At 38.9% G+C, this 26354-nt stretch overlaps 1 protein-coding gene across 1 annotated transcript in view; it reads left to right on the top strand.

Annotated features, from left to right (window-relative positions):
• Positions 1 to 26354, top strand: part of PCLO (piccolo presynaptic cytomatrix protein) — a 288802-nt gene that overhangs the window by 238927 nt on the left and 23521 nt on the right. The window contains exons 22-23 of the mRNA XM_029077273.2: positions 11069 to 11210; positions 17629 to 17696. Of these exons, the coding sequence (XP_028933106.1) occupies positions 11069 to 11210; positions 17629 to 17696 (210 nt within the window). The remainder of the gene's footprint in view (positions 1 to 11068; positions 11211 to 17628; positions 17697 to 26354) is intronic.

Raw genomic sequence — 26354 nt, 5'->3', positions numbered from 1 at the left:
ATTAACTCTTAGGAGAGCAGAAGCCAGAAAGGGGAAAAGGTTTTGTTTTTTTCCCACCCAAGTTCCTATAACCCTCATTTCCTATGAAACAGCCAGTTTTAATATCCTATAACGCTGTGCATGTGGTGTCCTTTTGGCCTTTGAAAACACTACTAATTTAAATAGAGAAAAAAAACACTTCTGTTTGCATGATTAACATTTAAGCTGGTTCCATCTGAGGATACATATTCTGGGTTTCCATTTCACCCACACTGCCACAGCAGCACATAAAAGCGGTCAGTCTAATCATGCCAGGAAGCAGCACAGACACAGCATAGCAGGAATCCTCCCAATTCAAAGAACTCAGTCTGACAATCTGCCTCCACCAGCCAGTGACAACAAAGACCCAAGCCAGCTAGCCCTCAGGAAAGTGATGTCTGATGGACCAGTCAAACCGGAAGGAGGTGAGCAGAATGACCCAGTCCGAAAGCACACGTCGAGAAACATTCAAAACGTTTAAAGCTCTTACCCTTTGTTTTGTAGAGATTTTATTATAAGTACTTACGACTTTCTAACGTGCTGTGGCGGTCATGGCATTTCTGGATTTCATCACCGATGTGTAAGTTCCAAGCAAATGCAGTGATTATGTTGAGTACAATGATTCTGTACTATCTCGGGCACTGGTGACCTTGGACTTCTGTGGAAAATATAGCTTGACAGGATTCGCATCACCAGTTGAAATGCATGCTACTAACCTGATGTCTCTAAGCATGATTCCACATTTGTTGCGTTGTGACCAACTCCTGAATTGCACTCACTTCTTGCTAGCTTACCAACTGGGACTCCCGCATACTATCTTAAGTGTGATGTTTTCAAACTAGCTCACCTTCACTCTCGTGACAAAAATGCTATCAGTACGATACCACAAGCAGGCATATTTCCACTCTTGTTTAAGTAGTTGTAAAGTGTACTGTTGGATGTGATGGGCATGTCATTATCCAAGTGCCTGTGTACTAAATAAAGTATCTTTATTTCATTCCTAAACTACTGGGTTCTGAGCCATTGTTGTATGCTGTAGCATGGTTTGTGTGTGTGGGCTGTACTAAAATAGAATATTTATGATCTCTACATCACTGAGTATGGGTGTGACTAGATTTTTTAAAAAGCTAGAGAAGAAAAGTAGATATGCGATAAAATAGGAATTGCCAATTAATCATGAACTTTGAGTAAAAAACAAACAAACCAAATAAAAACAAAACAAAACACTTCCTAAGATTACTCCTACTTTTTGGGTATTAGCAGGCAGAATTTCAAGTCTAGAGGATCAAAAACACTCAGTGAATCACCAAAGCTTTCTTCATTCAATTTGGTGCCAATATGAGGTTTTTTAATTGCATCTAAAGCTCAAGGGCTTGGCAGCAAAGCCTGAGTTACTCTAAGAAAGATACTTTGGTTCTCCTGCAGATCAGTCAGTTAATTTCCAGCCTAGATGGCAGAGGGAGGGTAAAAGAGGAAAACCATGTTTGCTCTACTTTTTTCTAAATTTCACTCAACCCAGATGTAGAGGATGACTAGTAATCAGCATCCACATTATATTAAAAAGCACAAAACAATCCCTCCTTCTGAATCATTTGCACCTTCTACATTTACTTTCCCAAGCCCAAAGTATGGTGCACTGAACACAGTAGGTGCTCAAATACCCCTGATAACACCCCATTAAACTGTGGAAAAAGTGGACCTAAATCCAAATTGCAATCATTCCCCTTAACTTATGTGGTAGGTACCCAGCAGTGAGTGTTCCAAGGACATTTTTTTCATGCAACAACAGACTTCTGCTTATTAATGATTTTCTCAGAAAGGATAGGTTGTCCAGCCACATCTCAATAATAATAATTGTAGTATGTGTGAGACACTTTCTATGTGCCAAGAACTGTACTAAGAGATGGGATAGAAACAAGATCATCAGGTCCCCCATAAGGCTCACATTCTAAGAAGGCAGGACAACAGGCATTGAATCTCCATCTTACAGAAGAGGAAATTAAGGTGCAAAAAAATCATGTGACTTGTCCAAGGTCACATCCTACCAGTGTAAGGATTAGAACCCAGGTCTCTGACTCCCAGTCCCATACTCCTACTAGACCACACTACTTCTCTAGAAAGCTACTAACAACTACGAATAGTCATTACCTTTCTAAATCTATTTTCTCAGAACTCTATTCGGGTAATCTGAAGTGCTTAGTACAGCACACTGCACACAGTAAGCACTCAAATAAGATTGATTGATTAATGCATTCTTAGAATTGGACTTTAGTTGAAAGAGAATCATTCAGATCACTTAAAATGGCTTTATAGGTAAATTTGGTAAAGCTCAACTAGTTAATACTTCAAGCCCTAAGTCTAAAATGTGGCAATGATTTCCTTCTCTCCCCTCCAACAGTTCTTCTCCTGCAGTCTGCAGGTTCTGATGCCTTGAAAAAAACACATGTTTGGTTTGAGTGAAAACAGTTCCTGCTGGAGAAAACTGCTTCCATCAGATTTCACTGAGAATTTTCAGGCACTCTTCATAAAGAAACACTAATAATAAAGTTAATCTCCACTGCCATTTAGCCCTTGGTACATGTTTGTGAAAGCACCATGAACAATGAAAAGCCAATGGGGACATTATAATAAGATGGGATGCCTGCATGACAGAAACATTTTTTCATGGATATTTCTAGAAGAATAATTTCCCTGAACCTGCAAAAGGCAAAATTAGTCACTGGTATCAAGATAACATTAGGAAAGGAAGTTCCACAGAGGTACAGGAACTGTTGTTTTTATCCACTTACTACTCCAAATTTTAACTGCCACCTCTCCTTCAATGTGACCACATGTTAAACAAATTTGATTTTTAGGTCACTCATCTCCCACTCCCCAGTCTGGTCCTTTATCCTACTTCCCTTGGGAAGAAACCAAACATCAGAGGAAAGGCAGGCTAATCCTGGGCTGAAGCTAGAGATGGTGGCTTTTGGCCACTGAGAATGGGCAGGTTTAGGAAGTATAAGTGGCTGCTGTTAGTTCTGGTGTGAAAAAGCAGAATTACAGCAACAGCTATTTTGTTTAAAAAAGAAGACTTCCCCGATGCTTCTCTTATTCCTGTGTGGGAGCCTCTCAAGAGACCAAAAATATAAAGTGCAAATCCTTAAAAATCTTAAATAGATGAGAGCAAAGTAATCAATAACTTTGGACAGCAACTGTCAATCTTGAGGGCTGTCAGAAAAAAAAAAATGTAAGACCCTAACCAGGTCTTGCCAGTAGAGATGAGTTCTAATCTCAAGCCCCTTTTTCATTTGAATGAAAATAAGGTTGCAAGAGTAGTATTGTTAAGAAACAAAGCCAACATCACTGGTTGGCTTAGAGTCAATTCAACTCCCATCAGTCAAAAATGGAGTTTCAAACCAAACATGGCCAATAAATTAACTAATGTGCTTTATTTTGTGAAATGAGGGTTCAATTGATTCCATCACAACCTGGCCAATAAATGATAGGAATTAAAGTAAAAATTGAGTTAATTATAAGAAAGGAATGCAGTTTATTTCTACGTCTACCTGATTGTTGTAGAACTATGTGCAGTCTTTTGTCAGACACCTAAAATCTGATATGTTACAGCCAGTTTTTTTCAAACTTTTACTGTACTAATTTCCTTGTTGCCTAGAGATAAAAATAGAGCTGGAAAGAAATTCAGACCCCTAGAATACAAGCCAATTCAAGTATCACAGAGGTTACCATAATCTTGATTGCTTGAGAGTTGGTATATTGAATGTGGTGGCTTTGTTTAAATAAAAAGCACCAACTTGACAGTTATAATCTGTATATCATTAAGTTTGGTATGATTTAATTTACTGAGTTGGATTTTCCTAAGGCAAAAGCCATTCCCTGATTATATGTAAAGCATTGACTTTACTACATTTTTTTTACTTTGATGTTATAACAAATTATTTTCAGTTCTACAACTTATCTATAACATTTACAATAAGAGGAGAATCAGTGGTAGTGTTTAGGATGCACTGTGGCTTACCAACATGAGATATACGCTTCAGATAAATTTCTAGATTTACAATAAACACCAATGGCTGAACAATTAATACATTCAAAACAATGCCAAGATTTTTGGAAGTTAATTTGGCAAGATAATTTTAGGGTCATCTCCAATTTTGGAGATGAAAATAAGCACTCCTCTTTAGGATGCCTGCAGTTAATGGGAGGAGGAAAATATTTCCAGGGATTATTCCTATTTCTCCTACATCTTGGGGTTTGCATTCTTGAAGAAACCTTCATTAAGGAAGTTAATAGTACCTACCCTGATCAAAACACCGGCACTTGTGCAAAAGCCATTGCTTCAGATACTGTTTCACTAAATCTAGGCAGGCTTATGTTGGCAGAAGTATGTTCCCATGGAGGCTAGTGACCATGTCTAATTCCCACCTGTGTATTCTTTCCCAGTGTTTAGGACAGTGTTCTGCCTATAGTAAGCACTTAACAAATAATATTACTACTACTAATTTTTCTGTCATGTTTTAGCCAAAACATTTAGTGAACTCGCTTTTTCTAGCAGAACTGATTGTGTCAGGTGGTGAGTCATGGAAGGGGATTTAGGGGTGGTGGGTGGGATTTGCAAATTCTAGTCAAGGTTTAGGGAGGGGAGAGCTTCAAACTGAAAACAAAATTAAAGATAAGGCAAGAGGCAAAAAAATGTGAAATAATGGAGGGAGAGCCCTCAAGGAGAGAATGAGCCTCCATCAAAGTTTGGGAAAGCAAAATCTGAAAAATTCATCAGTCAAATGGTCTTTCTGTCAAAGCATTATGGGATAAATACTGTCTTTGGAATCCAGCCATTTCTGCCTTCAAAATAGTCTTTTTATGTGAGTATATGTATTCATATATGCATTCATACATTTATGCATACAGTCACACTGAGGATAAATATGGTTCCTGAGTTAGCTACCTAGAGTGGCCTCCCCACACCAAAGCCCATCTTCTCTCTCCCTCTCTGACAGCTATAGTTATTTTTAGCTTCAAACAGTCAGCGGACCGACAGGAGATAAGCAAGTTTAGGGGTAAGAAGATGAAAGTTACCAAGACCACTATAGTGAATTCACTGATGTTGGTGGGCTTGGTTTTCAGTCCAGTTAAAGGATAAACTGCTCTCGATCATCTGATGTATATGTTAACATCCATAAAAAATAAGAACGCATTTGCATGAATGTTTAAGCACTAATAAATACAGTCAAGTGAGAACTCAGTAGCTTCAGCTCTGCAATACAAGGAGGATTAGTTTGGGTGACATGTTCAACTCTTGAAAGACTCTGCATTATCATTTTAGAGAGAGAAATCCTAAGCTTCCTATAAACCTTTGAAGCATAAGAAAATTGAGCCTTTTTCTGAAATCAGACCTACCAAAGAATCAATTAAAATTCTGTATGCAGTTCCAAGATGCTGTATAAAAGCCCACTACCAACAAGTTCTTCCAAGTTCGAGAACTTAAATATTTGACATAACATTCTAAGTAGTTTCGCATAAAGCCCCTTTCCTCCATCTGATTTCACTGGCATTTCTTTGTCAGTTGATGCCTAATCTTCCAAGTCCCTGATTTTGCTTCCTAATCTCACAGTATCCCCACACCTTTTATGTCACCTTCTTCTCCGTAGGATTCTCAAGTGAGAGTTCAAAACTTGATTTTTGAGAAACAGTACATTTTTCCTTCCAAAGGACCCAATTTGAATTCCTTCTAAAACTATGTGACAAACAGCATGGCCTTTGGAAAGAGCATGGGGCTGGGAGTCAGAGAACCTGGGTTCTAATCCTGGTTCTGCCACGTGTCTGCTGTGTGATCTTGGACAAATTAATTAACCTTTCAGTGCCTCAGTTTGCTCATCTGCAAAAATGGGGTTTCAGTACCTGTTCTCCCTCCTAGTTAGACTGTGAGCCTCAATGTGAGACCTGATTATCTTGAATTTACCCTAGTATTTATTACAGTGTTTGAACCAAAGTAAGTGCTTAACAAATAGCATATTTATTATTATTATGATTATATTCCAGGTATCATAGTTTCGTAATTCAGACTGAAACACCCAGAGTGGCATTGCTTCCAGTCTAATTTTAATTCTGCAGGTAGTGGATAAAAAGTGGAATCAGAGCTCTTATCTCAAGATTTTGCCTTCATTTTTGTCCACTTTAATTGCTAGGCTGGCTGTATGGATGTTGTTCTCACGTCCTTCATATGAGATACTTAGGAGGTTAAGCAGCATTTTTTTTATCTTTCAGTTTCATAGTTTCATATATTCCATTTTGGTATTCACTAGGTGAATTCACCTTTTACCCCATCCTTTAAAAGTGTTCCTTTACAAATATTTCCTGTAGAAGGAGTACTTTGTCCTCTCAGAATGTTGATAGGTATTGCCCAATAACCCACATCTAAGGCTCTCAAATTCTTTGATTGGTACTGCTCTCTTGAGCTAAAATAAGTTAGACACCAGCCAGTTTAAGAAATACCCATTTATTTGTCTGGAATCTTAGAATTATATGTTCACGTATCCAAAAAAACCCACCTCAACATCATTAACAAAGGATAGGGAAACAATCAAGATAATTCAGGGACTCTTCTCAGAGACAATTTGGACATGGATTTCATCAAAGCTAGTTTCCTCTGGTACAGTTAACCCTATCAACCCTATTGACTTTTAAGCATTATCAAATTTACTGAATCTGATTTTGGAACTAACTCCAAATATGACTATGATTTGTCTTTAATATTCAGTATTTACAATAATTACAAAAAAATTCTTCCTTTCTCTTGGCTCAACAATAATCATGAAATGGGCAAGAAATATAACTTTGTCAAGAACTTGCAGTAGAGTTTTCATTAAGATTCAAGGAAAGGCTGAACTTCCATTCATGTACTTGTACTGTTTAAACATGTCAGAAATTGAATACATCTAGTCTTATCTTTTTCCGCTGATTTTCACTTAGGTCTCTAGATATAGCAAAGTTAGTGAAGAGAATCTTAACAATTTTGTTCTCTAAAGCGATCATTGCCATCTTCTAGAGAGGATTGTCCCTAAACTATGACAGTGAAGTGCCAGCATTTGGCGTGATGAGTGCTCAGTGAAGAAAATAGAGAGGGGGGAAAGAGCGGGCCAGGTGAGTCTAAGGCTCATGGCAATAGACTAGTTTATTTCACCATATCACTTGGTTTTATACAGTACCCATAACAATGATTTCACCATATCTCTTGGTTTTATACAGTACCCATAACAATGATTAATCTTCTAGTCAAAGTTCAGTTGTTTTTACATCCAATGCTTAGAACTCAGCTCTTTGGCAAACACAATGTTCCTGGTTATCCTGTTCAAGGTCCCGGAGGGATGTTTGTCTTAGACCAGCGTGCCCTGAGCCTTGCTCAGGTGGGCCAGAGGGGATAGGACACAAGCCCAGTCCCTTAGCTTCTCACACCAATCCTGAAACAGTGAAGCTAGTATTATAATGAAAAACCTAGATTTTCTCATATGGATTCAGGTGAAAGAGTGTAAAATTTCATTGGTCACAGCCTACTGCAAATTTAGAATTTACCCTGATCCAGGGGATGAGACTAAACTTGTTTGATAAAAATTATATAATGCGATGCCAAGCTAATTATTTACATTGCATAGCAACAGCCATTTTTTTAAATGAGAGCAAACTATAAATAGGTAATCACTATTCAAGAATGAATTGGATGAAAAGTTTGGGAAATTGTAGGGTTTTTTTTAAAAAAAATTTCAAGGTCTGGTAAAATATATTACAAAGCAAACCAAAGTCACACATTCAGACAGGGAGATACTTGGATTATATTATATTACATTGTTTACCATGAAGTGATAAAGTGTCCAACAATCTAGTGGATGAATAAAATGGAGAATATATAAAAACAATCTAAAGCAATGATTAGGGTTGATCTACTCCATAAAAGAAGGATGATTTTTTAACAAGAAACTGTGAAGGGAAGACAAATTTTCATCTGAAAAAAAATTTCAGACAGAAGAGAAACTGTTCTTTGAAAGGGAAATTCCATGACCATATTTCCACAATGGCTCCTCCTTCTTCACCCGCTAGATATTCAAGTAGGGATTCAAAAAGGAAGAGCTCAAGGGCAAGTACACAGCTAAAATTTACCTCAAAAGGTAGCAAATTTAATTTCCCCCAGGATCGTCAGAATTTATGTACTCATCTCTATTCCTATGAATCAAAACAAATTATCCCATCACTTCCCAGAATTCCACAATGCCTCCTCTTCATCCTCCCATAGTTTCATGGCTCTCTCCACAATCCAAACTCCTCCTAACTCTTCTTCCTTCCCCAGTAATCCACATCCACTCTGAAACATCCATTTCCTGTTTTCCTTCTCCAGAAGGGGAGAGTCAATGACAGTTACCCCTTCAGACTTAATTACCAACACATCCAATTCCGCTGTAGTCAAAGGGATAAACAGGGCTGTTACCTCTCTGTCATATTCACAAAAATGGAGACCCAAATTTCAGTCACTTCAAGATGTGATTTCTGCATGAGGCACACTTACTGGTGAATAAGAAGTCTCAAATTTTTATAGTAAATATGTGTCTAATACATGTAGTGTCTTCTTGATTCCTTTAAAGAATAGCTCCAATTTAAGTGATTGCAAGTTGAAAGGTCAAGGCAGAGTCAGTAGTATTGTGAAATAACAAGTAGGGTGTATTTCATTTTTCAGTGTAGCCATATAATCAGAAGGCACATTAGTCTCCTGCTGGAACAGAAGTCTATTGGAAGTTCCATACGGTAAACTGATCTCATATTGCTGAGAAAGGTACATCCCAAGAGCACTAACATTACAGTAACATCTATCTGTAAGAGCACCATCTAGTGGCTCCCACTTGTGATTTAAAAAAAAAAATCTGTGATCTAGGAACTGGGAAAATAATGCTAAGTAGAAAAATTCAAATTCTAAAAAAAAAAAAATTCCTTTTCTAATAAACACGCATTCTGGGGGTGGAATTTCTTGGAGATTTGCTCCACATCTACAGATAGACTTCTTATCTCTTTTTTTTGGTCACAAAACCCCACGTCCTTTCCCCTGGAGCCCTTGTCATAGCAACAACTCAACACAATCTGGCTGGAGATCACTTGATTACCCATTTTATAAACTTTGATTTCTACATACTGGCTTTTTCTAAAATCTTCAGAAATGTCTTTTAATCATGATTACCAAAGAAGCATCAAAATTTTCACACCCATAGGCATTAAGCTTCTTGTCTTCTAATTTTTTTTTAAAGTTAAAAATGGTGAATAAATGAAAAAGAGGGTTATATTTTGAGCATAGTTGACATTTGAACAGCATGATGATTTTCTTTTATTTCAGAAAGGTCAATAATTTTGGAACACATTATCATTTTTCACTTACTCTGTTTTTATACAGGACACCATCCCACCTTTTACTTCCAACAAAAATGTATTCTGTTCCACAACACAACCTCACTGCTTCTCAGATGGCCTGAGTACTGGGCCATATTGATAATTCAAGGAATCCTGTTGTAGTGTTAACTGTGTTGCCCTCTAGATAGGGAACGTACCTGCCAATTCTATTGTATCGTACTCTCCCAAGTGCTTAGTACAGTGCTCTGCACATAGTAAGTGCTCATTAAACTATTGATGATGATGATGCAGTGGGCTCATGTAGTGTACAGGGTACCAAATACACTTGAAAAAAATATGAATAGGTATTTTGAAATATCCACATAGCCCCTCCTCTTTCCTGTTCTTCCCCACAGCCCCGCCACCCCTCCACCTCCCTGTTACCCCTTGACCACAAATTGCCATTCTAACCTATATCCCATAGGGCTTAATATGAAATCCACCACTGATTATTAGGACACTCATGAACAATGGTCCAGGACTTGTGAATGTACTTATGAGCTGGTCTCTCCAAATCCTATAATCAAAGTGAGGCGATTTTCTATTCAGACTCTAATAGCAAGAAAAGCAGTTTGAAGACTCAAAACCTGAAAGTGTTGAAAGACTATTGAAATGGTTTGTCTTTTATGAAATTCTTCTGTCATGTTTCTTTTTGTGTTTGATGTAGGGATGCAATTCTTAAGTATTAAATACTGACCATGTGGTCTCAAAATATAATACTTAAGAAAACTTCTTATTAGATAAAAAAAGAAAATTAAACACAACGTTCCCCTCAATTTATTTCCAAGATCTTTCTTTATGAGACTATTGCCCTTCATCCGGATGCTATCAGCCTTGCTGTTCTTATAATTGTGCTATAATTTGAACTTAGTCCTTGATTTGTCAAGGGTGAACACATGAAATTTAAATCCTTTGGGACACATCCAAGTTTGCCAAGCCAAAGAAACAAAATAATGCAACACTGTAAAGATCATACAATCGCTGCTGCATTTTATTTTATGTGATCCTTTTTTCTGGGTAAAACAGAACCCCCGCCAAAAAATGATTTATTATAACAAGAGACTGTTGAGTCAGATGAATGATCATGTTTGATTACCAGGACTTCTCCGTGGAAATGCCATGTTGGGGTACTATAAATTGATGTCAACTGTTGAGGAAGCTTTATCTGCTTCCCAACCTATTCGTGACAAATCTGTCCAAAGAGGATAACTTCTGGCTACAGATTAGAGAGTAAAATATATGGAGTAAATCTTTATCCATTTAAAATATGGAAAAGACTCACAAGAATAAAAATACTTATCTAATGGATACTTTCTTTATAACCTTATTTGGCTTTACCTTTTATTAACAAAAGCAAGTTATGAATCTCCATTAAGTTAGCCCAGGGAAAATTACCTTCTAACATGAAATAAATTTGTTAAAACAGAATAGAACTCAAGCGGTCCAGTGCTAAATGAACAGGATTCTATAGTTACTGTTCCATACATTTTCAGAGCTCTATGATCATGAATGAGCAAAGCTCCTATTAATATGAACAGTAGCATCCCACTACGGTATGCGGTAACAAAATTCTCCATAGTGACCACCTCCAAAGGTTTTGCTAACCTGTGATCCTTCCCCTTTACAGCCAGGCCCACCAATCACCGGCCTGCTGAGAGCTCCATTTCCACCGGCTCATCAGTCAGCAGCTTTGGCAGTGGATATAGTGTGGACAGTGAAGGAAGCAGCAGCACCGTGGGAGACACTAATCTCTTTCCAATCCCAAGAATGTAAGTCCATTCTCAGAAAACAATTGCCCTTCAGGGGTGCTGTTTAGGCCTCAAGCATTTCCCGGGGATTCACGGGTGCCTACCTGAACGGTGTTCCAGTTACCAGCATCATCAAGGGTGCTCTAGACCGTAAGCTCCCTATGGGCAGGGAATGTGTCTACCAACTCTCTTGTACTTTACAGTGCTTAGAACAGTGAACTACCCACAGCACTCAATGGATACCACTGACTGATTGATTGCTGGTTTCTTCAACATTTAGGAAAGACCCAAAGAGGCAGAAGGAGGAGGAGGCAAAATATAGTGAGCATGATGATGGGGATGAGAGAGAGAGAAAAAGGGGGAGAGAAAGAGAATGAAACAATGAGGAGAGAGAGAAAGGGAAAATAAGAAATAAGAAATAATGAGAGAATGAGACAAACACATAGAAGAAGGGACATACAACTCTCATCCTATTCACAGCAACACAAAGATATCCTTAGGCTCCAGAATAAGATGCAAGGGGGTGAAGGCCAATATATTGCTCTTCCACCGTTGCTGCTCCATCACCTAAACTGCTAATGTGAGTTGCTCTCTGGAGCTTCCTAGAGCAGAGAGCTGAAGGAGATGGCAGCAATAGGGGAAGTAGTGTCAGCCGTATTTCTTTGCCCATACTTCTCTCTTCTTTGTGCTTAACTCCTGCTTTTATGAATCCTGTCAGTGCTCTCGCTGGTAGATCTGGGAGTTCCACTGGTCATTCTTCCACTGACAGCACAGGGAGACAGATATCAGGACTGTCCCTCACATCACATTAAGTCTGGTCATTTAATCCATACTGCCATTTAATATTTATTCATTCATTCAATAGTATTTATTGAGCGCTTACTATGTGCAGAGCACTGTACTAAGCGCTTGGGATGAACAAGTCGGCAACAGGTAGAGACAGTCCCTGCCGTTTGACGGGCTTACAGTCTAATCGGGGGAGACGGACAGACATTTATGGGACATCAGTTTCCCTTCAAAGTCTCCTGAGCTTTTCACAATTACATCAATGACTTCACACAGCAGAATTTGAGATCTTAGAAGGACCTAAACCACCATTTCCTCTACTCATTTGTCCCTCTGAAATGCCACCCTCAAGGTGAAAGGGAAATTTGTATGGGACCATGGTTTTAGCGTATTTCGTATTTCATAAGCACAATCTTGGACAGAATCCCTTCTCAGTTGCTATCACATGGCATCCCCAGGCAAAGACAAAGAAGGTCAGTGAGGTTTTCAACTGTGATGTTATAGGCTATACAAGATCTTTGTGTTATGGAAAATATGGTAGAAATATAGGGGACAACCCTAAGACATCTAATTTATAAGTATTGGATGGAAAAATAGTTGATCATCACAAATATCTCACTGCCAACCCCTTGGCCATGTCCTGCCTCTGGCCTAGAACCCCCTCCCTCTTCATCATATCTGAAAAACAATCACTCTCCCTGCCCTCAAAGCCTTATAAAAGCATATCTCCTCCAAGAGGCCTATCCCAACAAAGCCCTCATTTCCTCTTCTCCCATTCCCTTCTGTGTCACCCTTTGCAAATCCAAGGTGATTTGCACCCTTTGGGGTGCAAAAATGGGTGTGTTTTCATTTTGCTTTCAGTTCCATGGGTGGGCACTTTGCAAATTAAAAATCATTCTCCTATTAACATCACCATCCCCTACTTTTGTTTTGCTTTTTAATTAAGTAGAGCAACTCTGAGGTTTTATTTTACTTTTCAGGTCAATGTGCCTAAATAAATGAGATTCCTTCTCATTTAAAAATAAATGTTAAAATTTGCTTTATAATGACTTCTGGTTAAAGAATCCATATCATAACCATGCTCAAGAAAAATCAGAATATAAGCCCGTGCTAAATCCAGATTTCTTATTGAATATTTTATTAACATCACATCAATGGTATTTATTGAGCACTTACTATATACAGAGCACTGTACTAAGCTCTTGGGAAAGCGCAGTACGACAGAGTTGGTAGACACAATCGTGGCCCACACAGAGCTTACATATGTGCATGTACATTATGTACATATCTTTAAATACTATAAATTATTTACTACCCAATATACTCTTCAATTTAAAACAACAAACATATAGTGGCCACGGACCATTTGGAAGAAAATTCCCAACATATTTAGAGCCAAGCTTCCAACCCTATTGCTAGAAGTAAGATGGTAGACTTAGCACAAATATCCTAATACAAGCAGTGTATTGATGATGCTGGAAAAGACATGTACCACCCCAAAGCCCACACACCTATTTCACTCCCAACTTTCCTCAGAAATTATGCCCCTAAACCTAACTCATGGTACAGTATACTAAGGCAAAGAAAAGCAAAGTACTTTAACCTAGCTATTGAGCCATATTCTTCTCCTCTGAGGACTTTGAGTTAGGGAAGGATGTACTGAGGGATTCTTCAAGAAGATTATCCATAGGTTGGAAAAAGAAGAGGATGGTGGTAGGGAGAATCATAAGGAAGTAGATATAATAGTCTTGCCACAATATTTCTAGAGCTTTCATCAGGGTGCTAGCCATTTAGGTGAAGGGGAAGAGGTGGATCAAGGAGATTGTGTGTAGGAAGAAACAGCAGAATTTGGAGGTAAATTGAATGTGAAAGTTGGAAAGACAGTAAAGAGTCAAGAATGACTCCAAGGTTTCGACTTCAGGGATGGTGGTGTTTCAACTGAGATGCGGAGTGGGCTTAGAAGAATAGGTGACTAGTTCTGCTTTGGACCTGCTGTGTTTGAAGTGCCAGCAGGGCATCCAAGTGGACAAGTCCTGGAAGCAAGAGGAGAGGAAGGGTTGTAAATCGGATAAGAGCACAAGGAAAGCAAAGTGGTCTGCATAGAGGAAGCAACTGAAGCTATGTGATTCAGATGATCTCTCCAAGAGTGAGTAAAGAGTAAGAAGAGCAGGGAACTGGGAATAGACTTTTGTAGAATACCCACAGTAACAGGAGAGGTAAAAGAGGAACCATTCAACAAAACTGAGAAGGAGCAGTCAGAGAGCAAGGAAAGAAACCAGGTTATTACCGGGAAAGTAAAACAGAGGGTTGATAGTGTTTCTAGAGGAAGAGAGTGGTCCAGTGTCGAAAGCAGCTTAAAAATCAAGAAGAATCACAATGAACTACTGCCCTTTGGACTTGGCTATTAGGTCACTGGTAAACTTAGTCTAAGCTCCGTGGAGTATTAAAACCCTGAGAGCAGTAGAGTGGGAAGGGAATTGGTGGAGACAAATCAAGGCAAGAAACTGGGTCACATGAGTTATCTGTTTCTGTCAGCCCATTTTGAGCAAGATATTGAGGAAAATTGTCAGGCTCATCTGTTTGAACTCGGCTTTGAATTGGACTGAGCAAGTCATATAAATTCCCAAGTGTTCAGACCCAAAAGTGGGTATATGCTAACCCTCTGTACAATTTGTTGATTGATCATTTTCTAACAATACCAATGCAGTTTACAAGACTCAGGATTGATATATATGGTAAAGAAGCAGAAACTCCTAACATTGATTTGATACCTACATGTACTCACTTTGTAACTTTATGGGAGTCTGTGTTCTCATTTTCACATTTACACATCACAAAGATGACAGACTATTCATCTAATGTTTCTATACCAACATTTCTCACAGGGCATAATTCTATAATGAACCAAACTCCCTTGAAAATATCTGAAAACAAAGGTCTAAACGAAGTCAACACATGGATACACATGGATAGCAGATATTAGTCACAAGTAATGTAAGAACAACCTGTTAGAAATAATCTGAAGTCATTGGTACTAGATCTAGTTGGGGTATATTGCTTCACAATGCCTCATCTTTCCAACCACACTCTATCCTCTCCCTGACTTTTCCATCATTGTAGATAGCCCCATCATCCTCCCTGATTTAAAAGCTCATAACTTTAACATTATCCTCAGCTCATGTCTCTCATTCAAGCCACATATTCAATTTATCACCAAAGCCTTTCAGTTCTACCTTCATAGCATCACTAAATTCCACCCTTTCTTCTCCATCCAATCTGCTACTATGTTGATCAAAGCACTTATATCCTTCCTTGACTAGTGCATCTGCCTCCTTTCTAACTTCCCTGCCTCCTGTGTCTCACCACTCCAGTTCATAGTTTACTCTGTTGCCTAGATAGTTCATTTTTCCTTAAAAAAAAGTGTTCAATTCATGATTCTCCACTCTTCAAGAACATCCATCCACTTCTGCATCAAACAGAAACTCCTTACTATTAGCTTTAAAACACTCAATCACTTTTACCTTTTTATCCTGCCTCACTGATATCCTAGTACAACCCAGCATGCTCACTTTGCTCCTCTAAATCCAACCTATTTACTGTACCTCCATCTTGTCTATCTCACCACTAATCCCACACACACATCTTGCCTCTGGTCTCCCTCTCTTTTCATAACCAACAGATCGCCATTCTTCCCACCTTCCAAGTCTTACTAAAATCACACTCCTCCAGTAGTTATTCCCTGATTAAGCCCTCATTTCCCCTACTCCTTTTCCCTTCTGAATTGTCCTTGCACTTAGGTTTGTGCCCTTCATTTGCCCCTGCCTCAGCCCCATAGCACTTTTGTACATATCCAAAATTCATTTTAATGTGTTTCTTCCTTTAGGCTGCAATTTCCCTTTGGGCAGGGAACATGTCTACCAACTCTGTTGCATTGTACCCTCCCAAGTGCTTAGTACAGTTAGTGTTCAATTCAAAATAATCACCTGACCCAATCCTTGTCCCACATGGGTGTTACAGTCTGAAGATTTTATAGATGAGGAAACAAAGTTAGAGAGAAGTTAAGTGACTTATCCAAGGTCACATGGCGACAAGTGACATAGTCTGGTTGAGAAGCCAAGTCCATGCTCTTTCCACTCTAGGCCATGCTGCTTCTCTAATGCAAGAAGTTTAAAGGAGAGGAGTTATGTAAATGAAGGAAGATCGTGCTTAAAAAACACACTTCCAAGCACATATTTGGCCTCTGTACAAATAATACACATCCAAACACATATTCGCCCCCTTCACAAATGGCCTTCATTCAAAAAAGATTATTTAACCCAAAAAGATCAGCACAGTTTTAGTTGGAAGACTTCTGAATGGAGACTTGATGGAGCTGAGTTCTATTCCTTGTTCTATTTCCATGTGATACTGGACCATGGGATCTCAGCTTTAGTACATTTAATCATTTAATCAGCTCTGTTTCTTCCCTCTACTTTTCCTCACTTCTCTCTCACTACAACCCAGGCCGCACACTTTTTTACTTTAATGCCAACCTATTCATGATGGTTTGCTCTCCTCTTTCCTCCTGTCAACCTCTTTCTCATACTCTCTACCCTGCCTGGAGCTCCCTCCCCCTTCACAACAAACAGATGGCTGCTCTCCCCATCTGCAAAGCCCTTACATCTCCTACAGGAAATCTGCCATGACTAATCTCTCAACTCCCAACTTTATTAAATGCCCGGTGTGTCACACATGTACCTAAGTCTTCACCCCATATGCACTTCGGTTCCTTCCTTCACTATCCCATACTTATGTGTGCATCTTTTAAAACTCTGCTTGCTGCTTCCCCCTACCTGTGTGAGAAGCAGTATGGCCTAATGGAAAGAACATGGCCCTGGAAGTCAGAAGACCTGAGTTCTAATCCTGGCCCCACCACTTGCCTGCTGTGTGATCTTGGGCAAGTCACTTCATTTCTCTGTGTCGCAGTTTCCCCATGTGTAAAATGAGGATTTAATGCCTGATCTCCATCCTATTTAGACTGTGAGCCCCATGTGAGAATTGATGATCTTGCATCTACCCCAGCACTTAGCACACAGTCCTTGGCACATAGTAAGTGCTAATAACACAATTATTCTTTATTTTAGTGTCTGTTTCCCCATCAGAATGTAAGCTCTCTTGAGTGTGGGGTTTGTGCCTGCTAGGTCCACTGTAATCTCGCAGGTGCTTCATACAGTGTTCTGCCCAGAGAAAGGGCTCAGTAAGTACCTCTGATTGATAAGTTCTGAATACGCATCTGCAAAATGGGCAACTCATGAGGTACCTGGGGCTAATCATATTTTTACTTAGTAAAATGAGAAACATATTCTGGAAGATAGTAGCTTCGTCAATCCGGCTCATGACTGTTTTGGTTGGTCACTATTAATGTTTAAAATAATTATATCTGGAGTTAGAAAAAACAATTCAAAGAGGTCATTTAAATATCAGCATCCAGTGTTAAGGAATAGGAAACATTTTATACTTCGCCACAGGAAAGATTTATAGCAAGTTTTTGAAAAGGATTGTGCTGCAGGAGGTTCTTCTGAAAGACATATGCTTTAAATTTATTGGGTTCCCTGGCATTTTCATTTCTACCAAAGGATTTATCACTGATTACACCATTCTTGTTGTTTTCCAGAGGAAAGATGAGCCAAAATGGACAAGAGCCCGGGAAGCAGCCCGGAATGGGACTAACCGATGTGGAAGGTAGATGAAAAATTAGCATTTTCATCTTCTCTCCAAGTTCTCAAGCACATACGGGGCTTTAAAAGGGGGTTGGTTTGTTTTTTGATGATGGGATAAACTGAGGCCCAAGGGAAACTTTTCTCAGCAAGCTGTTTATATTTGCCAAAGAGGGAGACTAACCCGGTGACACCACAAAAATCCCATCCTATGCCAGCAAACAGATTCAACTTCTCCCTCCCTTTCAATGCTGGAGTATGGGTTTTATGGTATTTGTTAATCACTTACTATGTGCCAGGCACTGCACTGGAGTAGATACAGAACAATTTAAGTTGGACACAGTCCATGTTCCACATGGGGCTCCCACACAATCCTCATGTTTACAGATGCAGTAATTGAGGCTCAGATAAGTGAAGAGACTTGCCCAGGGTCACACAGTGGCAGAGTCAGTATTAGAACCTAGATCCTTCTGACTACCAGACCCATGCTCTATTCACTATGCAATGCTGCTTTGGGTATCAGAAGAAAGTCTCTTTTGAGCCAAGATCCATTTTTCTCTTTTGCTGTATCAAGAGCAAGAGGAAGGGACCAGATGACAATCCGACTGAGTAGATAGCCAAACTGCCCAAACTGCGAAGCTGCTTGAGAAGCAGGGTGGCTTGGTATATAGACACTGGCCTGGGAGTCAGAAGGACCTAGGTTCTAGTCCTGGCTCTGCCACTTGACTATGGTATTTTGTTTAGGGCTTACTATGTGCCAAGCATTGTTCTAAGCACTGGGATAGATGCAAGGTAATCAGGTTATCCCACGTAGGGCTCACAGTCTTAATCCCCATTTTACAGATGAGGTAATTGAGGCACAGAGAAGTTAATGGCTTGCCTAGGGTCACACAGATGACAAGTGGCAGAGCCAAAATTAGAACCCACAGCCTCTGACTCCAATCCCGAGATCTTTTCATTAAACTGCTTTGTCTGCTTGTCTGATGTGTAATCTTGGGCAAGTCACTTAACTTTTCTGTGCCTCAGTTACCTCATCTGTAAAATAGGGATTATGACTGTGAACCTCATATGGGACAAGAACTGTGTCCTGATTGTACCGCATCTGCCCCAGTGCTTAGAACAGTGCCTGGTGTATAGTAAGTATTTAACAAATATCATTAAAACATCTTAGCTATCCACTTTAATTCCTAAAGCATTTGGACTACTTTTGGTAGAATTAATTGGCATTGTCAGCTTTCCTTTTACTTTGTGCTGGGTAAGTCTCCTCCCTCACTTCCTACTCTATGTAGCTAATCCAAGTGTGGAGCAATTTGGAAAATGACAGACACTCAGTGCTTAGGGACCAAAGCAATAGGGTGAGGTTTTCAGAAACTAATGCTCTGAAATTGTGTGGGATTAGCACACTACTGTACTGAATTCTAAACTGTAAGTGCCATTATATAAAGCACACCTAACTAATATTTTTTAATTAAAGAATGTTCTCAGGTAAACAAATCTATGTGGTAGTGCACTGTGCATAAGAAGTAATCTCAAATTGGCTGGATTTGCATAAGTCTCCTCTACTCTGAAGGGCATGCATATCTAGTTCTGTGAGACAGAATGAGGCAAAGGATTGTAGACAGAATACTGTATTCTAGTTTTGAATGAATAGACCTGACCCTACAACAGAAGAGACACCATCTCACTACTCAAGCTTTTGTCATAAAAATGGCAAACCATTGCTAATTTGCAAAAATCAACCAAATATGGATCTCCTAATCCTGCCACACTGAGGTGTACTATCATAGGGTCAGGGAAAGAATCAGTGACCAAGATGAGCCACTTTAATCCTAAATTTCTGAATTACCTCTCTCTCCAAATCCCCTTTTCCTCCAAAGGCATCTGTGAGTTTGCCTCTAGTCTTTCCCCCCACCTCTTCTTCATCCTCCTCCTCTCCCCTTCTGCTTAATGTCACTCTGGCAGGTGGCAGAAAAGAACAGATGAACGTTTTAATCTTTGGACATAGCACTAGAATGGATCTGCACATATTTTCTATGGAAAGTCAAGAGATAAGCTGACTCCTATTTCTTAAAATTATTTCTGCATGTATCCTAAATAGATAGTTGATTTTGGAAGTCCTGGCTAACTTATACAACATTGGAAACTGTTATGGATTTAAAAACTAAATTTGGGATTGAGATTTTTTAGTTGCATGGACTTTTACCCGTCAATCAATTGTATATACTAAGGGCTGAAAGTGTGCAGAGGACTGTACTAAACACTTGGGAGAATACAATATAACAGATGTGGTAGACATGTTCTCCTTACCCTCAAAGAGCTTAAATTTTTAAAAATACTTCAAATCAAATACTAGCATCCAGATTTTAGAATCTCTTTTAACTACTATTAAAGATTGGAAACTCTTCGTTCTATTGATTTTTTTCCATTTCCCACACACATGATGCTCCCTTTCCTGGAAGAACTTAGTGAGTCAACATTTTTCCATCATCCTGGTTGCTTTCACTCCTTTATCCCTTTGGTGGCTGATCTGAGATTTGCTATTTAGAAGTGAGTGGGGGTTGAGGATGAAAGCAGGCCATGATTTCACATGAATCATTAGATCGATACCTTTTGGGAAACGACATAATACCAAGTTCTTTTTGAGGATGATATTTTTAGTATGGTGTTATCAAAAGACTGGAATTGAGGCTTTGACTGTACAGAACCAAGGCAGAACTAGCTCAGTTAGAGATCCGGAAAATGAATAGACTGACGTGGTCAGGAGGCTAAGATCCAGGCAGATGGAGACAAATTGGTTTAGACATGGCACCAATTTGAACATTCAACTCCGGTGGTACCATTTTGAGAGTGGATAAATGCTCCCCGGGAGATGAAGAGCAATGTAAATGCAAGGGATTTGGGTGTGAAAATTACAAGATTAAATGGAATCTCAATTTAGCCAGTAAATTGGAGGACTAAATGGGAAGGAACTCCAGTGGCTCTTCCTATCCCTTGTTGTTGATCAACGGGAGCAAGGAGTATGCCCTCATTTCACTTCTTGGCTCATTTTGGCCATCTGCCATCTAGGGCTGGACAGTGCAGCAATGTGGATCTGGAAATAGCAGTGTACTTTACAGGCAGACTGAAACCAAACACTGCAGCTCCCTGAATTTCACGAGGCACACCAGATGTTCCCAAGTCCTAGGAAAACAACTGATGCACACAGATCTATTTCTCCTAAGCATAGAACAAAACTGCAGAAGAACGATTTTGACATGTATAAGGAAATATTGAAGTATAGTAAATCAATAAAAGGACTAGATTTTCTCCATGACCTAGGCCTGACACCCCTCCAGACCAATAAATCAATCGATCATGTTTGTTGAGTGTTTACTGTGCAAAGAGCACTGTGCTAAGCGCTTGAGAGAGTACAGTATAACAGAGTTGGCAGACACATTCCCTGTCCACAATGAGCTCAATGTCATGAACCTGAATTTAAGAGTGAGGGGATGGCCAGGAAAGGGAATCACTGACACACAGAGACAGAGAAAGGACCAGAGGCTGACACCATCACAGAGGCATCATCAGCCACAGGAATGGAGTGGAAGAGCAAGGGAAAAATATTACTCCCTTACATGCTTCTCCAAACCTCTCCTTCCCGATCCTCTTGGCTCCTCCCACCTTCCTAACTAGACCCTCATTTCTTCATTTCCTATTCCTGCATTTCCCTTGCACCCTTTAATTGCCCCTCCCTCAGCTGCCCAGCACGTGCATATATTCATAATTTATTTATTCATATTAATGCTGTTTCCCCCTCTAGACTGTAAGCTTGTTATGGGCAGGAAATGCATCTACCAACTTCTTTATGTTGTGCTCTCCCAAGTGCTTAGTACAGTACTTTGCATAGAGTAAGTGCTCAAAAAATTGATTGATTGCTGGCCTAAGACAGAGCTAGGATAGCCCATACTGGGGAGCCGTGGGACAGTCGTCTCCAGCAAAACTCATAGGTCTTGGAAAGGCCTCCTACTGGACTTCTGGCACAATATTGAATGTGGAGAGTTGCAATCTTGGGTATTTGAAGAAAGAAGGAGTTCCAGATAGAGGGAGGTCCAGAACAATAGGTGGGAACATTGAATTTGAGGTACTGCTATGTTAGTTTGGGAGGAGTAAAGAGTGTGAGCTGGGTGAAGCAGGAAAGGGGAGCTGAAAAATAATTCAGGTAAGACAGCTGTAAATGGACCTTCCTGCTTATTCTTACTCACCCAGCCCTCTTCCCAACTCACCAGCTCACTCTCCTCTCACCAGGTGCCTATGTTCTTGGGAACGAACACCACTAATTACTGCTATTCATTTTTCAACCAGAATCTAAAATAAGTTGTGATTCTACATTCCTCTAAATTTTTTTTGCCAGTAGGAAGGAAAGGATATGGTTACACAAACACGTATATCCTCTCCTCCCTCCTCCTACACATCCCCCAGACCCTTCCGTAACATCTTGGAAAGTCACCAGGAACAGTCAGACAGAAGGTAAGGAAAGAAATCTATTTCTATAACAAGTGGGGCAACCACACATTTTGGTACTGCTAGTGAGATGTGGGAGTTGGCAAGCCATCTGAATGTGGGGCTTCCCCTACCCTTTGGGAACAGCTGGTCTCTTTAGTCATGAGGAAGGGAAAAAAAAATTCTAGGTCCCTGGAAATTTTTGAACTATCCATCCATTTGCAGTCCTGACTAGAGGGAGGCAAATCAAATTAATTACTTCTACATATTCCTCCTAGATCTACAGGTAAAATCAATCAGTCATATAGAATGCTTACTTTGTCAGAGCACTATGCTAAGTGCTTAGAGTGTACAAAAGAGCAATACAATAGACATTTTCTGATCGCAATGAGCTCACAATCTAGAGAGATAAAGGAGCTTTGAACTCATAGAGTTGAGCAGAGAGGCTTTTGCCAAAATAGTGCCTTAGCAGCTGTATGTAGGTATCTGGTCAGCGCACACCTGGAATGCAGATTCAGAGAGACGAGTCATCTGCAGATCCAGGCCAACTCTGTCGAAAGTCAGAGCACTTCTTGTTCACCTTTTTTAAAATCATTTTTGGACTCTTTTCTACAACAAGGAAGATGCTGGGACCAGAGACACATGATTCTGTCCCATTCTTTCCTCTATTCCTTTAAGAGGTAACAATGCATCAGGGGTAAAAATAGAGTAGGGCAGAAGAAAGAATAGTAGGGAAAAGTATCATCATTCCCTCTCCCACCTCAGAACAGACTACAGTCACGATCATGAAGCTTCATTTGGGGAGGGAGAGCATAGGCACTTCTATTTTGGATACTTAGATTCCCGTTGCTCCATTTGGAAATAGAGAAGGTTATTAAACCTATTTGATGCACTAAAAATACTATCATCATTATCATCATCAGACCATCATACATTGATGGTAATTTGGTGCACAGCTCTAATTTAAAATTGTATTGCAAAGATGGACCTCGGATTATCTGACACATAGCTTAGTCAATTATCTGACACTGTCCCTGTTCCAAATTTTTTTTCCTTGAACAAACCTATGGTGACATATGATAAAGAATTCCACCCTCTCATCATCCCTTGATTCCATTTTTATTTCTTCTTCTGATATATCGAAGTGCCAAAAAATTTCCACCTAATATGAGATTAATTCAGTGGGTCATAATAGTGAAAGCTATCATCTCCTCTAAGGTTCCGACCCAAGTTTTGAAAGAATGCATTAAACTGTTTTATGTTCTCAATTTGCTATCGAATGACTATTTCTGACTTCCCTTGCTACTTTAACCATAGCTTCATATTCTATCAGAAGTCTGGTATCTATTTTCATGCAAGTATATTTTAAAGACATAGGCTAGTGTCTGATGTTCAAACCTTTTGCAATGGAAGATTCCATGGACTTTAGAAAAAAAAAAGGGATTTTCCTAAAAAAAAAAAAAGGCAAAAAAGCCATGCCTTTTATAAAGAAAAACATTAGCAGAAAAACACTTGAGAAAGACATTTAACTCTAATTCTGTGACACTGGAAAAAAGTATTTAAATTAACTTATTTTCAAGTAGTTTTACTCAATTCTGTTTTTTGTATACATTAGTAATTCCAAACATCCTCAAAATGTGGTAAAACATACCTTGAATTGATACAACTAGATTTGCCATCTTTTGTTCATTCCCTTTAGCTTATGATCTCATACTAAATTACCCAATCTTTTTTAAAACTTTTTTTCTTTCCCTCTCACATAGAGGTGATCCAGTCCAATACGAACGATAGTTGAAAGAACATATTTAAAGAAAATTGTTAAATAGTGATCATTCTCTTCTTCACACACTCCAGTCTTTCCCCCTTTTATATATTTAGCCTGTAAAATATGCAAGTTTGGACTGGGGTAAAGTATTCTAATGTGAAAGGATATGTGTTGACACCATAGTCAACACATAGGAAAGAGATTCAAATTTATGAGCTTATAGGTTTTTGGAAGTGTGAGATAAAAAGCACTGACATTAAAAGGGAGTTTTGAGATGTTAATTTTCCTTTTCAATTTTACTAAATTGCTACAGTAAACTTGGCTATTTATATGGCAAAGAGATTTGGAATGCCTACAAAGAAGAAACTATTAGTTATACAGAACATAAAATACCAGACTGGCTTACCAAAGGAAATGGTGGACTCAACCTGAATGGAGAAATTTAAAAGTAGAATAGCGCCTTAACAACCCATTTTTCTCAATGCCTGAATCAATTCCTGTTGGTAAGTGTTGTGTTTAGGGGAGGTAAATTTCACTCTTTTAAACCACTGGAAGATTTTGCTTTAAGAAATAAAAGGCATTAGAGAGAACAGAGCTCCAGATCAACTGGATAGTTTCAGAAGAATCTACCTACAGAAAAGTATTTCCTCAGATATGCTTTTCCCCCAGGCACTTCTTTCAGATCAATTAATCAATTAATCAATTTATTGAGTGCCTTCTGTGTGCAGAACCCTGCACTAAGCACTTGGGAAAATACAACAGAGCTAGTGGACAAGTTCCTTTCCCACAATTGCTCTGAACAGCAAGTTCTTTGTGGACAAAGAACATGCCTACCAACTCTGTGAAATTGTACTCTTCTAAGCATTTAGTACAGTTGTCTGCAATAAGCACTCAATATATGTTATTAATTGATTTACTCTTAAGAGTTTCATAAGAATTTATGTCTTTACACATGTAGATTAATTTATGATTAACTATCTTGTGAATTACTTGAGGTATCGTTCTGAACTCACCAGCTGTAAATCTACTTTGCTGAGGTGGTTGAAAGAAAAGTGAATAGTGGGGTCATTAAGCTATATATTATCCCCATGCATTCTGTAAACATCTTCTCATTTCATAGCACAGAATCTGAGAATCACGGAGATAAAATGTCTTTGCTTAAACTTTCAGAGATTTTATGACAATATCTCAGTTAAAATGTGGTGTTTGTGGATTCCTATATAATATCTATTAGGCCTTTAAAACTTACATTTCATTTTAGTTCATTCCAAAAGTATCAAATTCACCCATCTGCATATATTTTGAAAAAAATCTAAAACTGCTACATTCATTCCTGTAGGCAACTGATTGCTGTGCAAGAAGGTAAACAAATTAAACTTCTAGAAGAGAGCTGTCTTGAACAGCTAAATTTGGCATGAATCAGAAAAGTAGTGATGTTATTTAAAAGTCAGAAAAGTCTCAGAATTGCAGGAATACTTGAGACTGAGTCAATATCTTCCTTTTGTTCTTGTTGTTAGTATATATATATATATATATTTTTTAAAAAGCTCCAGAATACTTGGTTAGTCAATTAGCATGTGTCGAATAATTCATAACCCTCTCTGTGCCTTGTATCAGCTTTCTAAATCAATCATGTTCCACAACTTATTTTCAATAAGCTAGATGAAAATAAACAAATAAGCACTGTCGTAGGGAGGGGAATGGAGGTGGGGTGGGGACGAGGGGAGAGGGAGAGAGAGAGAAATCCACTTAAATTTGGGCTTCTAAATTTAAGGTGAGCCTTGAAGGCTGGTCCTTGGGCAGAAAGCATTTATCATATTGTTTTTATTATTTTGGTTTCATGCACAATGCAATAGTTTATCTTAAGCCATTTGTCATTATTTTTTTCAGGAAAAAATGAGCTTACCCCAGTGTCATTGATCAATTTCTGAATGCGCATTCCTTTGGCAAATGTCTTAAATTAGTTTTTTTTCTAAGTAAAGAGTGGGCAGAATGGTTTTTTGTGATTGAAAATTTAGTGGGCGGTGGGGGAATCCTAATTTTATACTTTAAAAACATTTACATAAATTCCTTAATGGCCAGTACGCTTACAGTGTAAGGGCTAAATGAGTCATTTCTAGTTAATAGGGGACATCTATAATGAAGAAAACAATAACTATGCCTAATCACTGAAAACAGGGGATTTTAGAGCAGTGGGATGGTTATATATTTTGATTCGTTGAACCATCTCCTTTGGAAGCGACAGAAATAGTAATAGTTTTTTCAAATGTTTTTCAAACCTATCAACCCGAAAAATGTATTGACCCATATGACATTTCCTCCTCCTGTGACTATTGAATGATGTTGAACACTGACTGTTTTTCATCTCCCCAACCAACATGGATAAAGAAACTCTTTTGATCTGCTGGAAGGAAATGAAAGAGGTATCTATATGTGATA

This window comes from Ornithorhynchus anatinus, chromosome 13 (genome assembly GCF_004115215.2).
Source record: "Ornithorhynchus anatinus isolate Pmale09 chromosome 13, mOrnAna1.pri.v4, whole genome shotgun sequence".
In the NCBI taxonomy this organism is placed as follows: Eukaryota; Metazoa; Chordata; class Mammalia; order Monotremata; family Ornithorhynchidae; genus Ornithorhynchus; species Ornithorhynchus anatinus.
The sequence above is the reverse complement of the archived record's forward strand: the minus strand, read 5'-3'. Positions and strand labels throughout refer to the sequence as shown.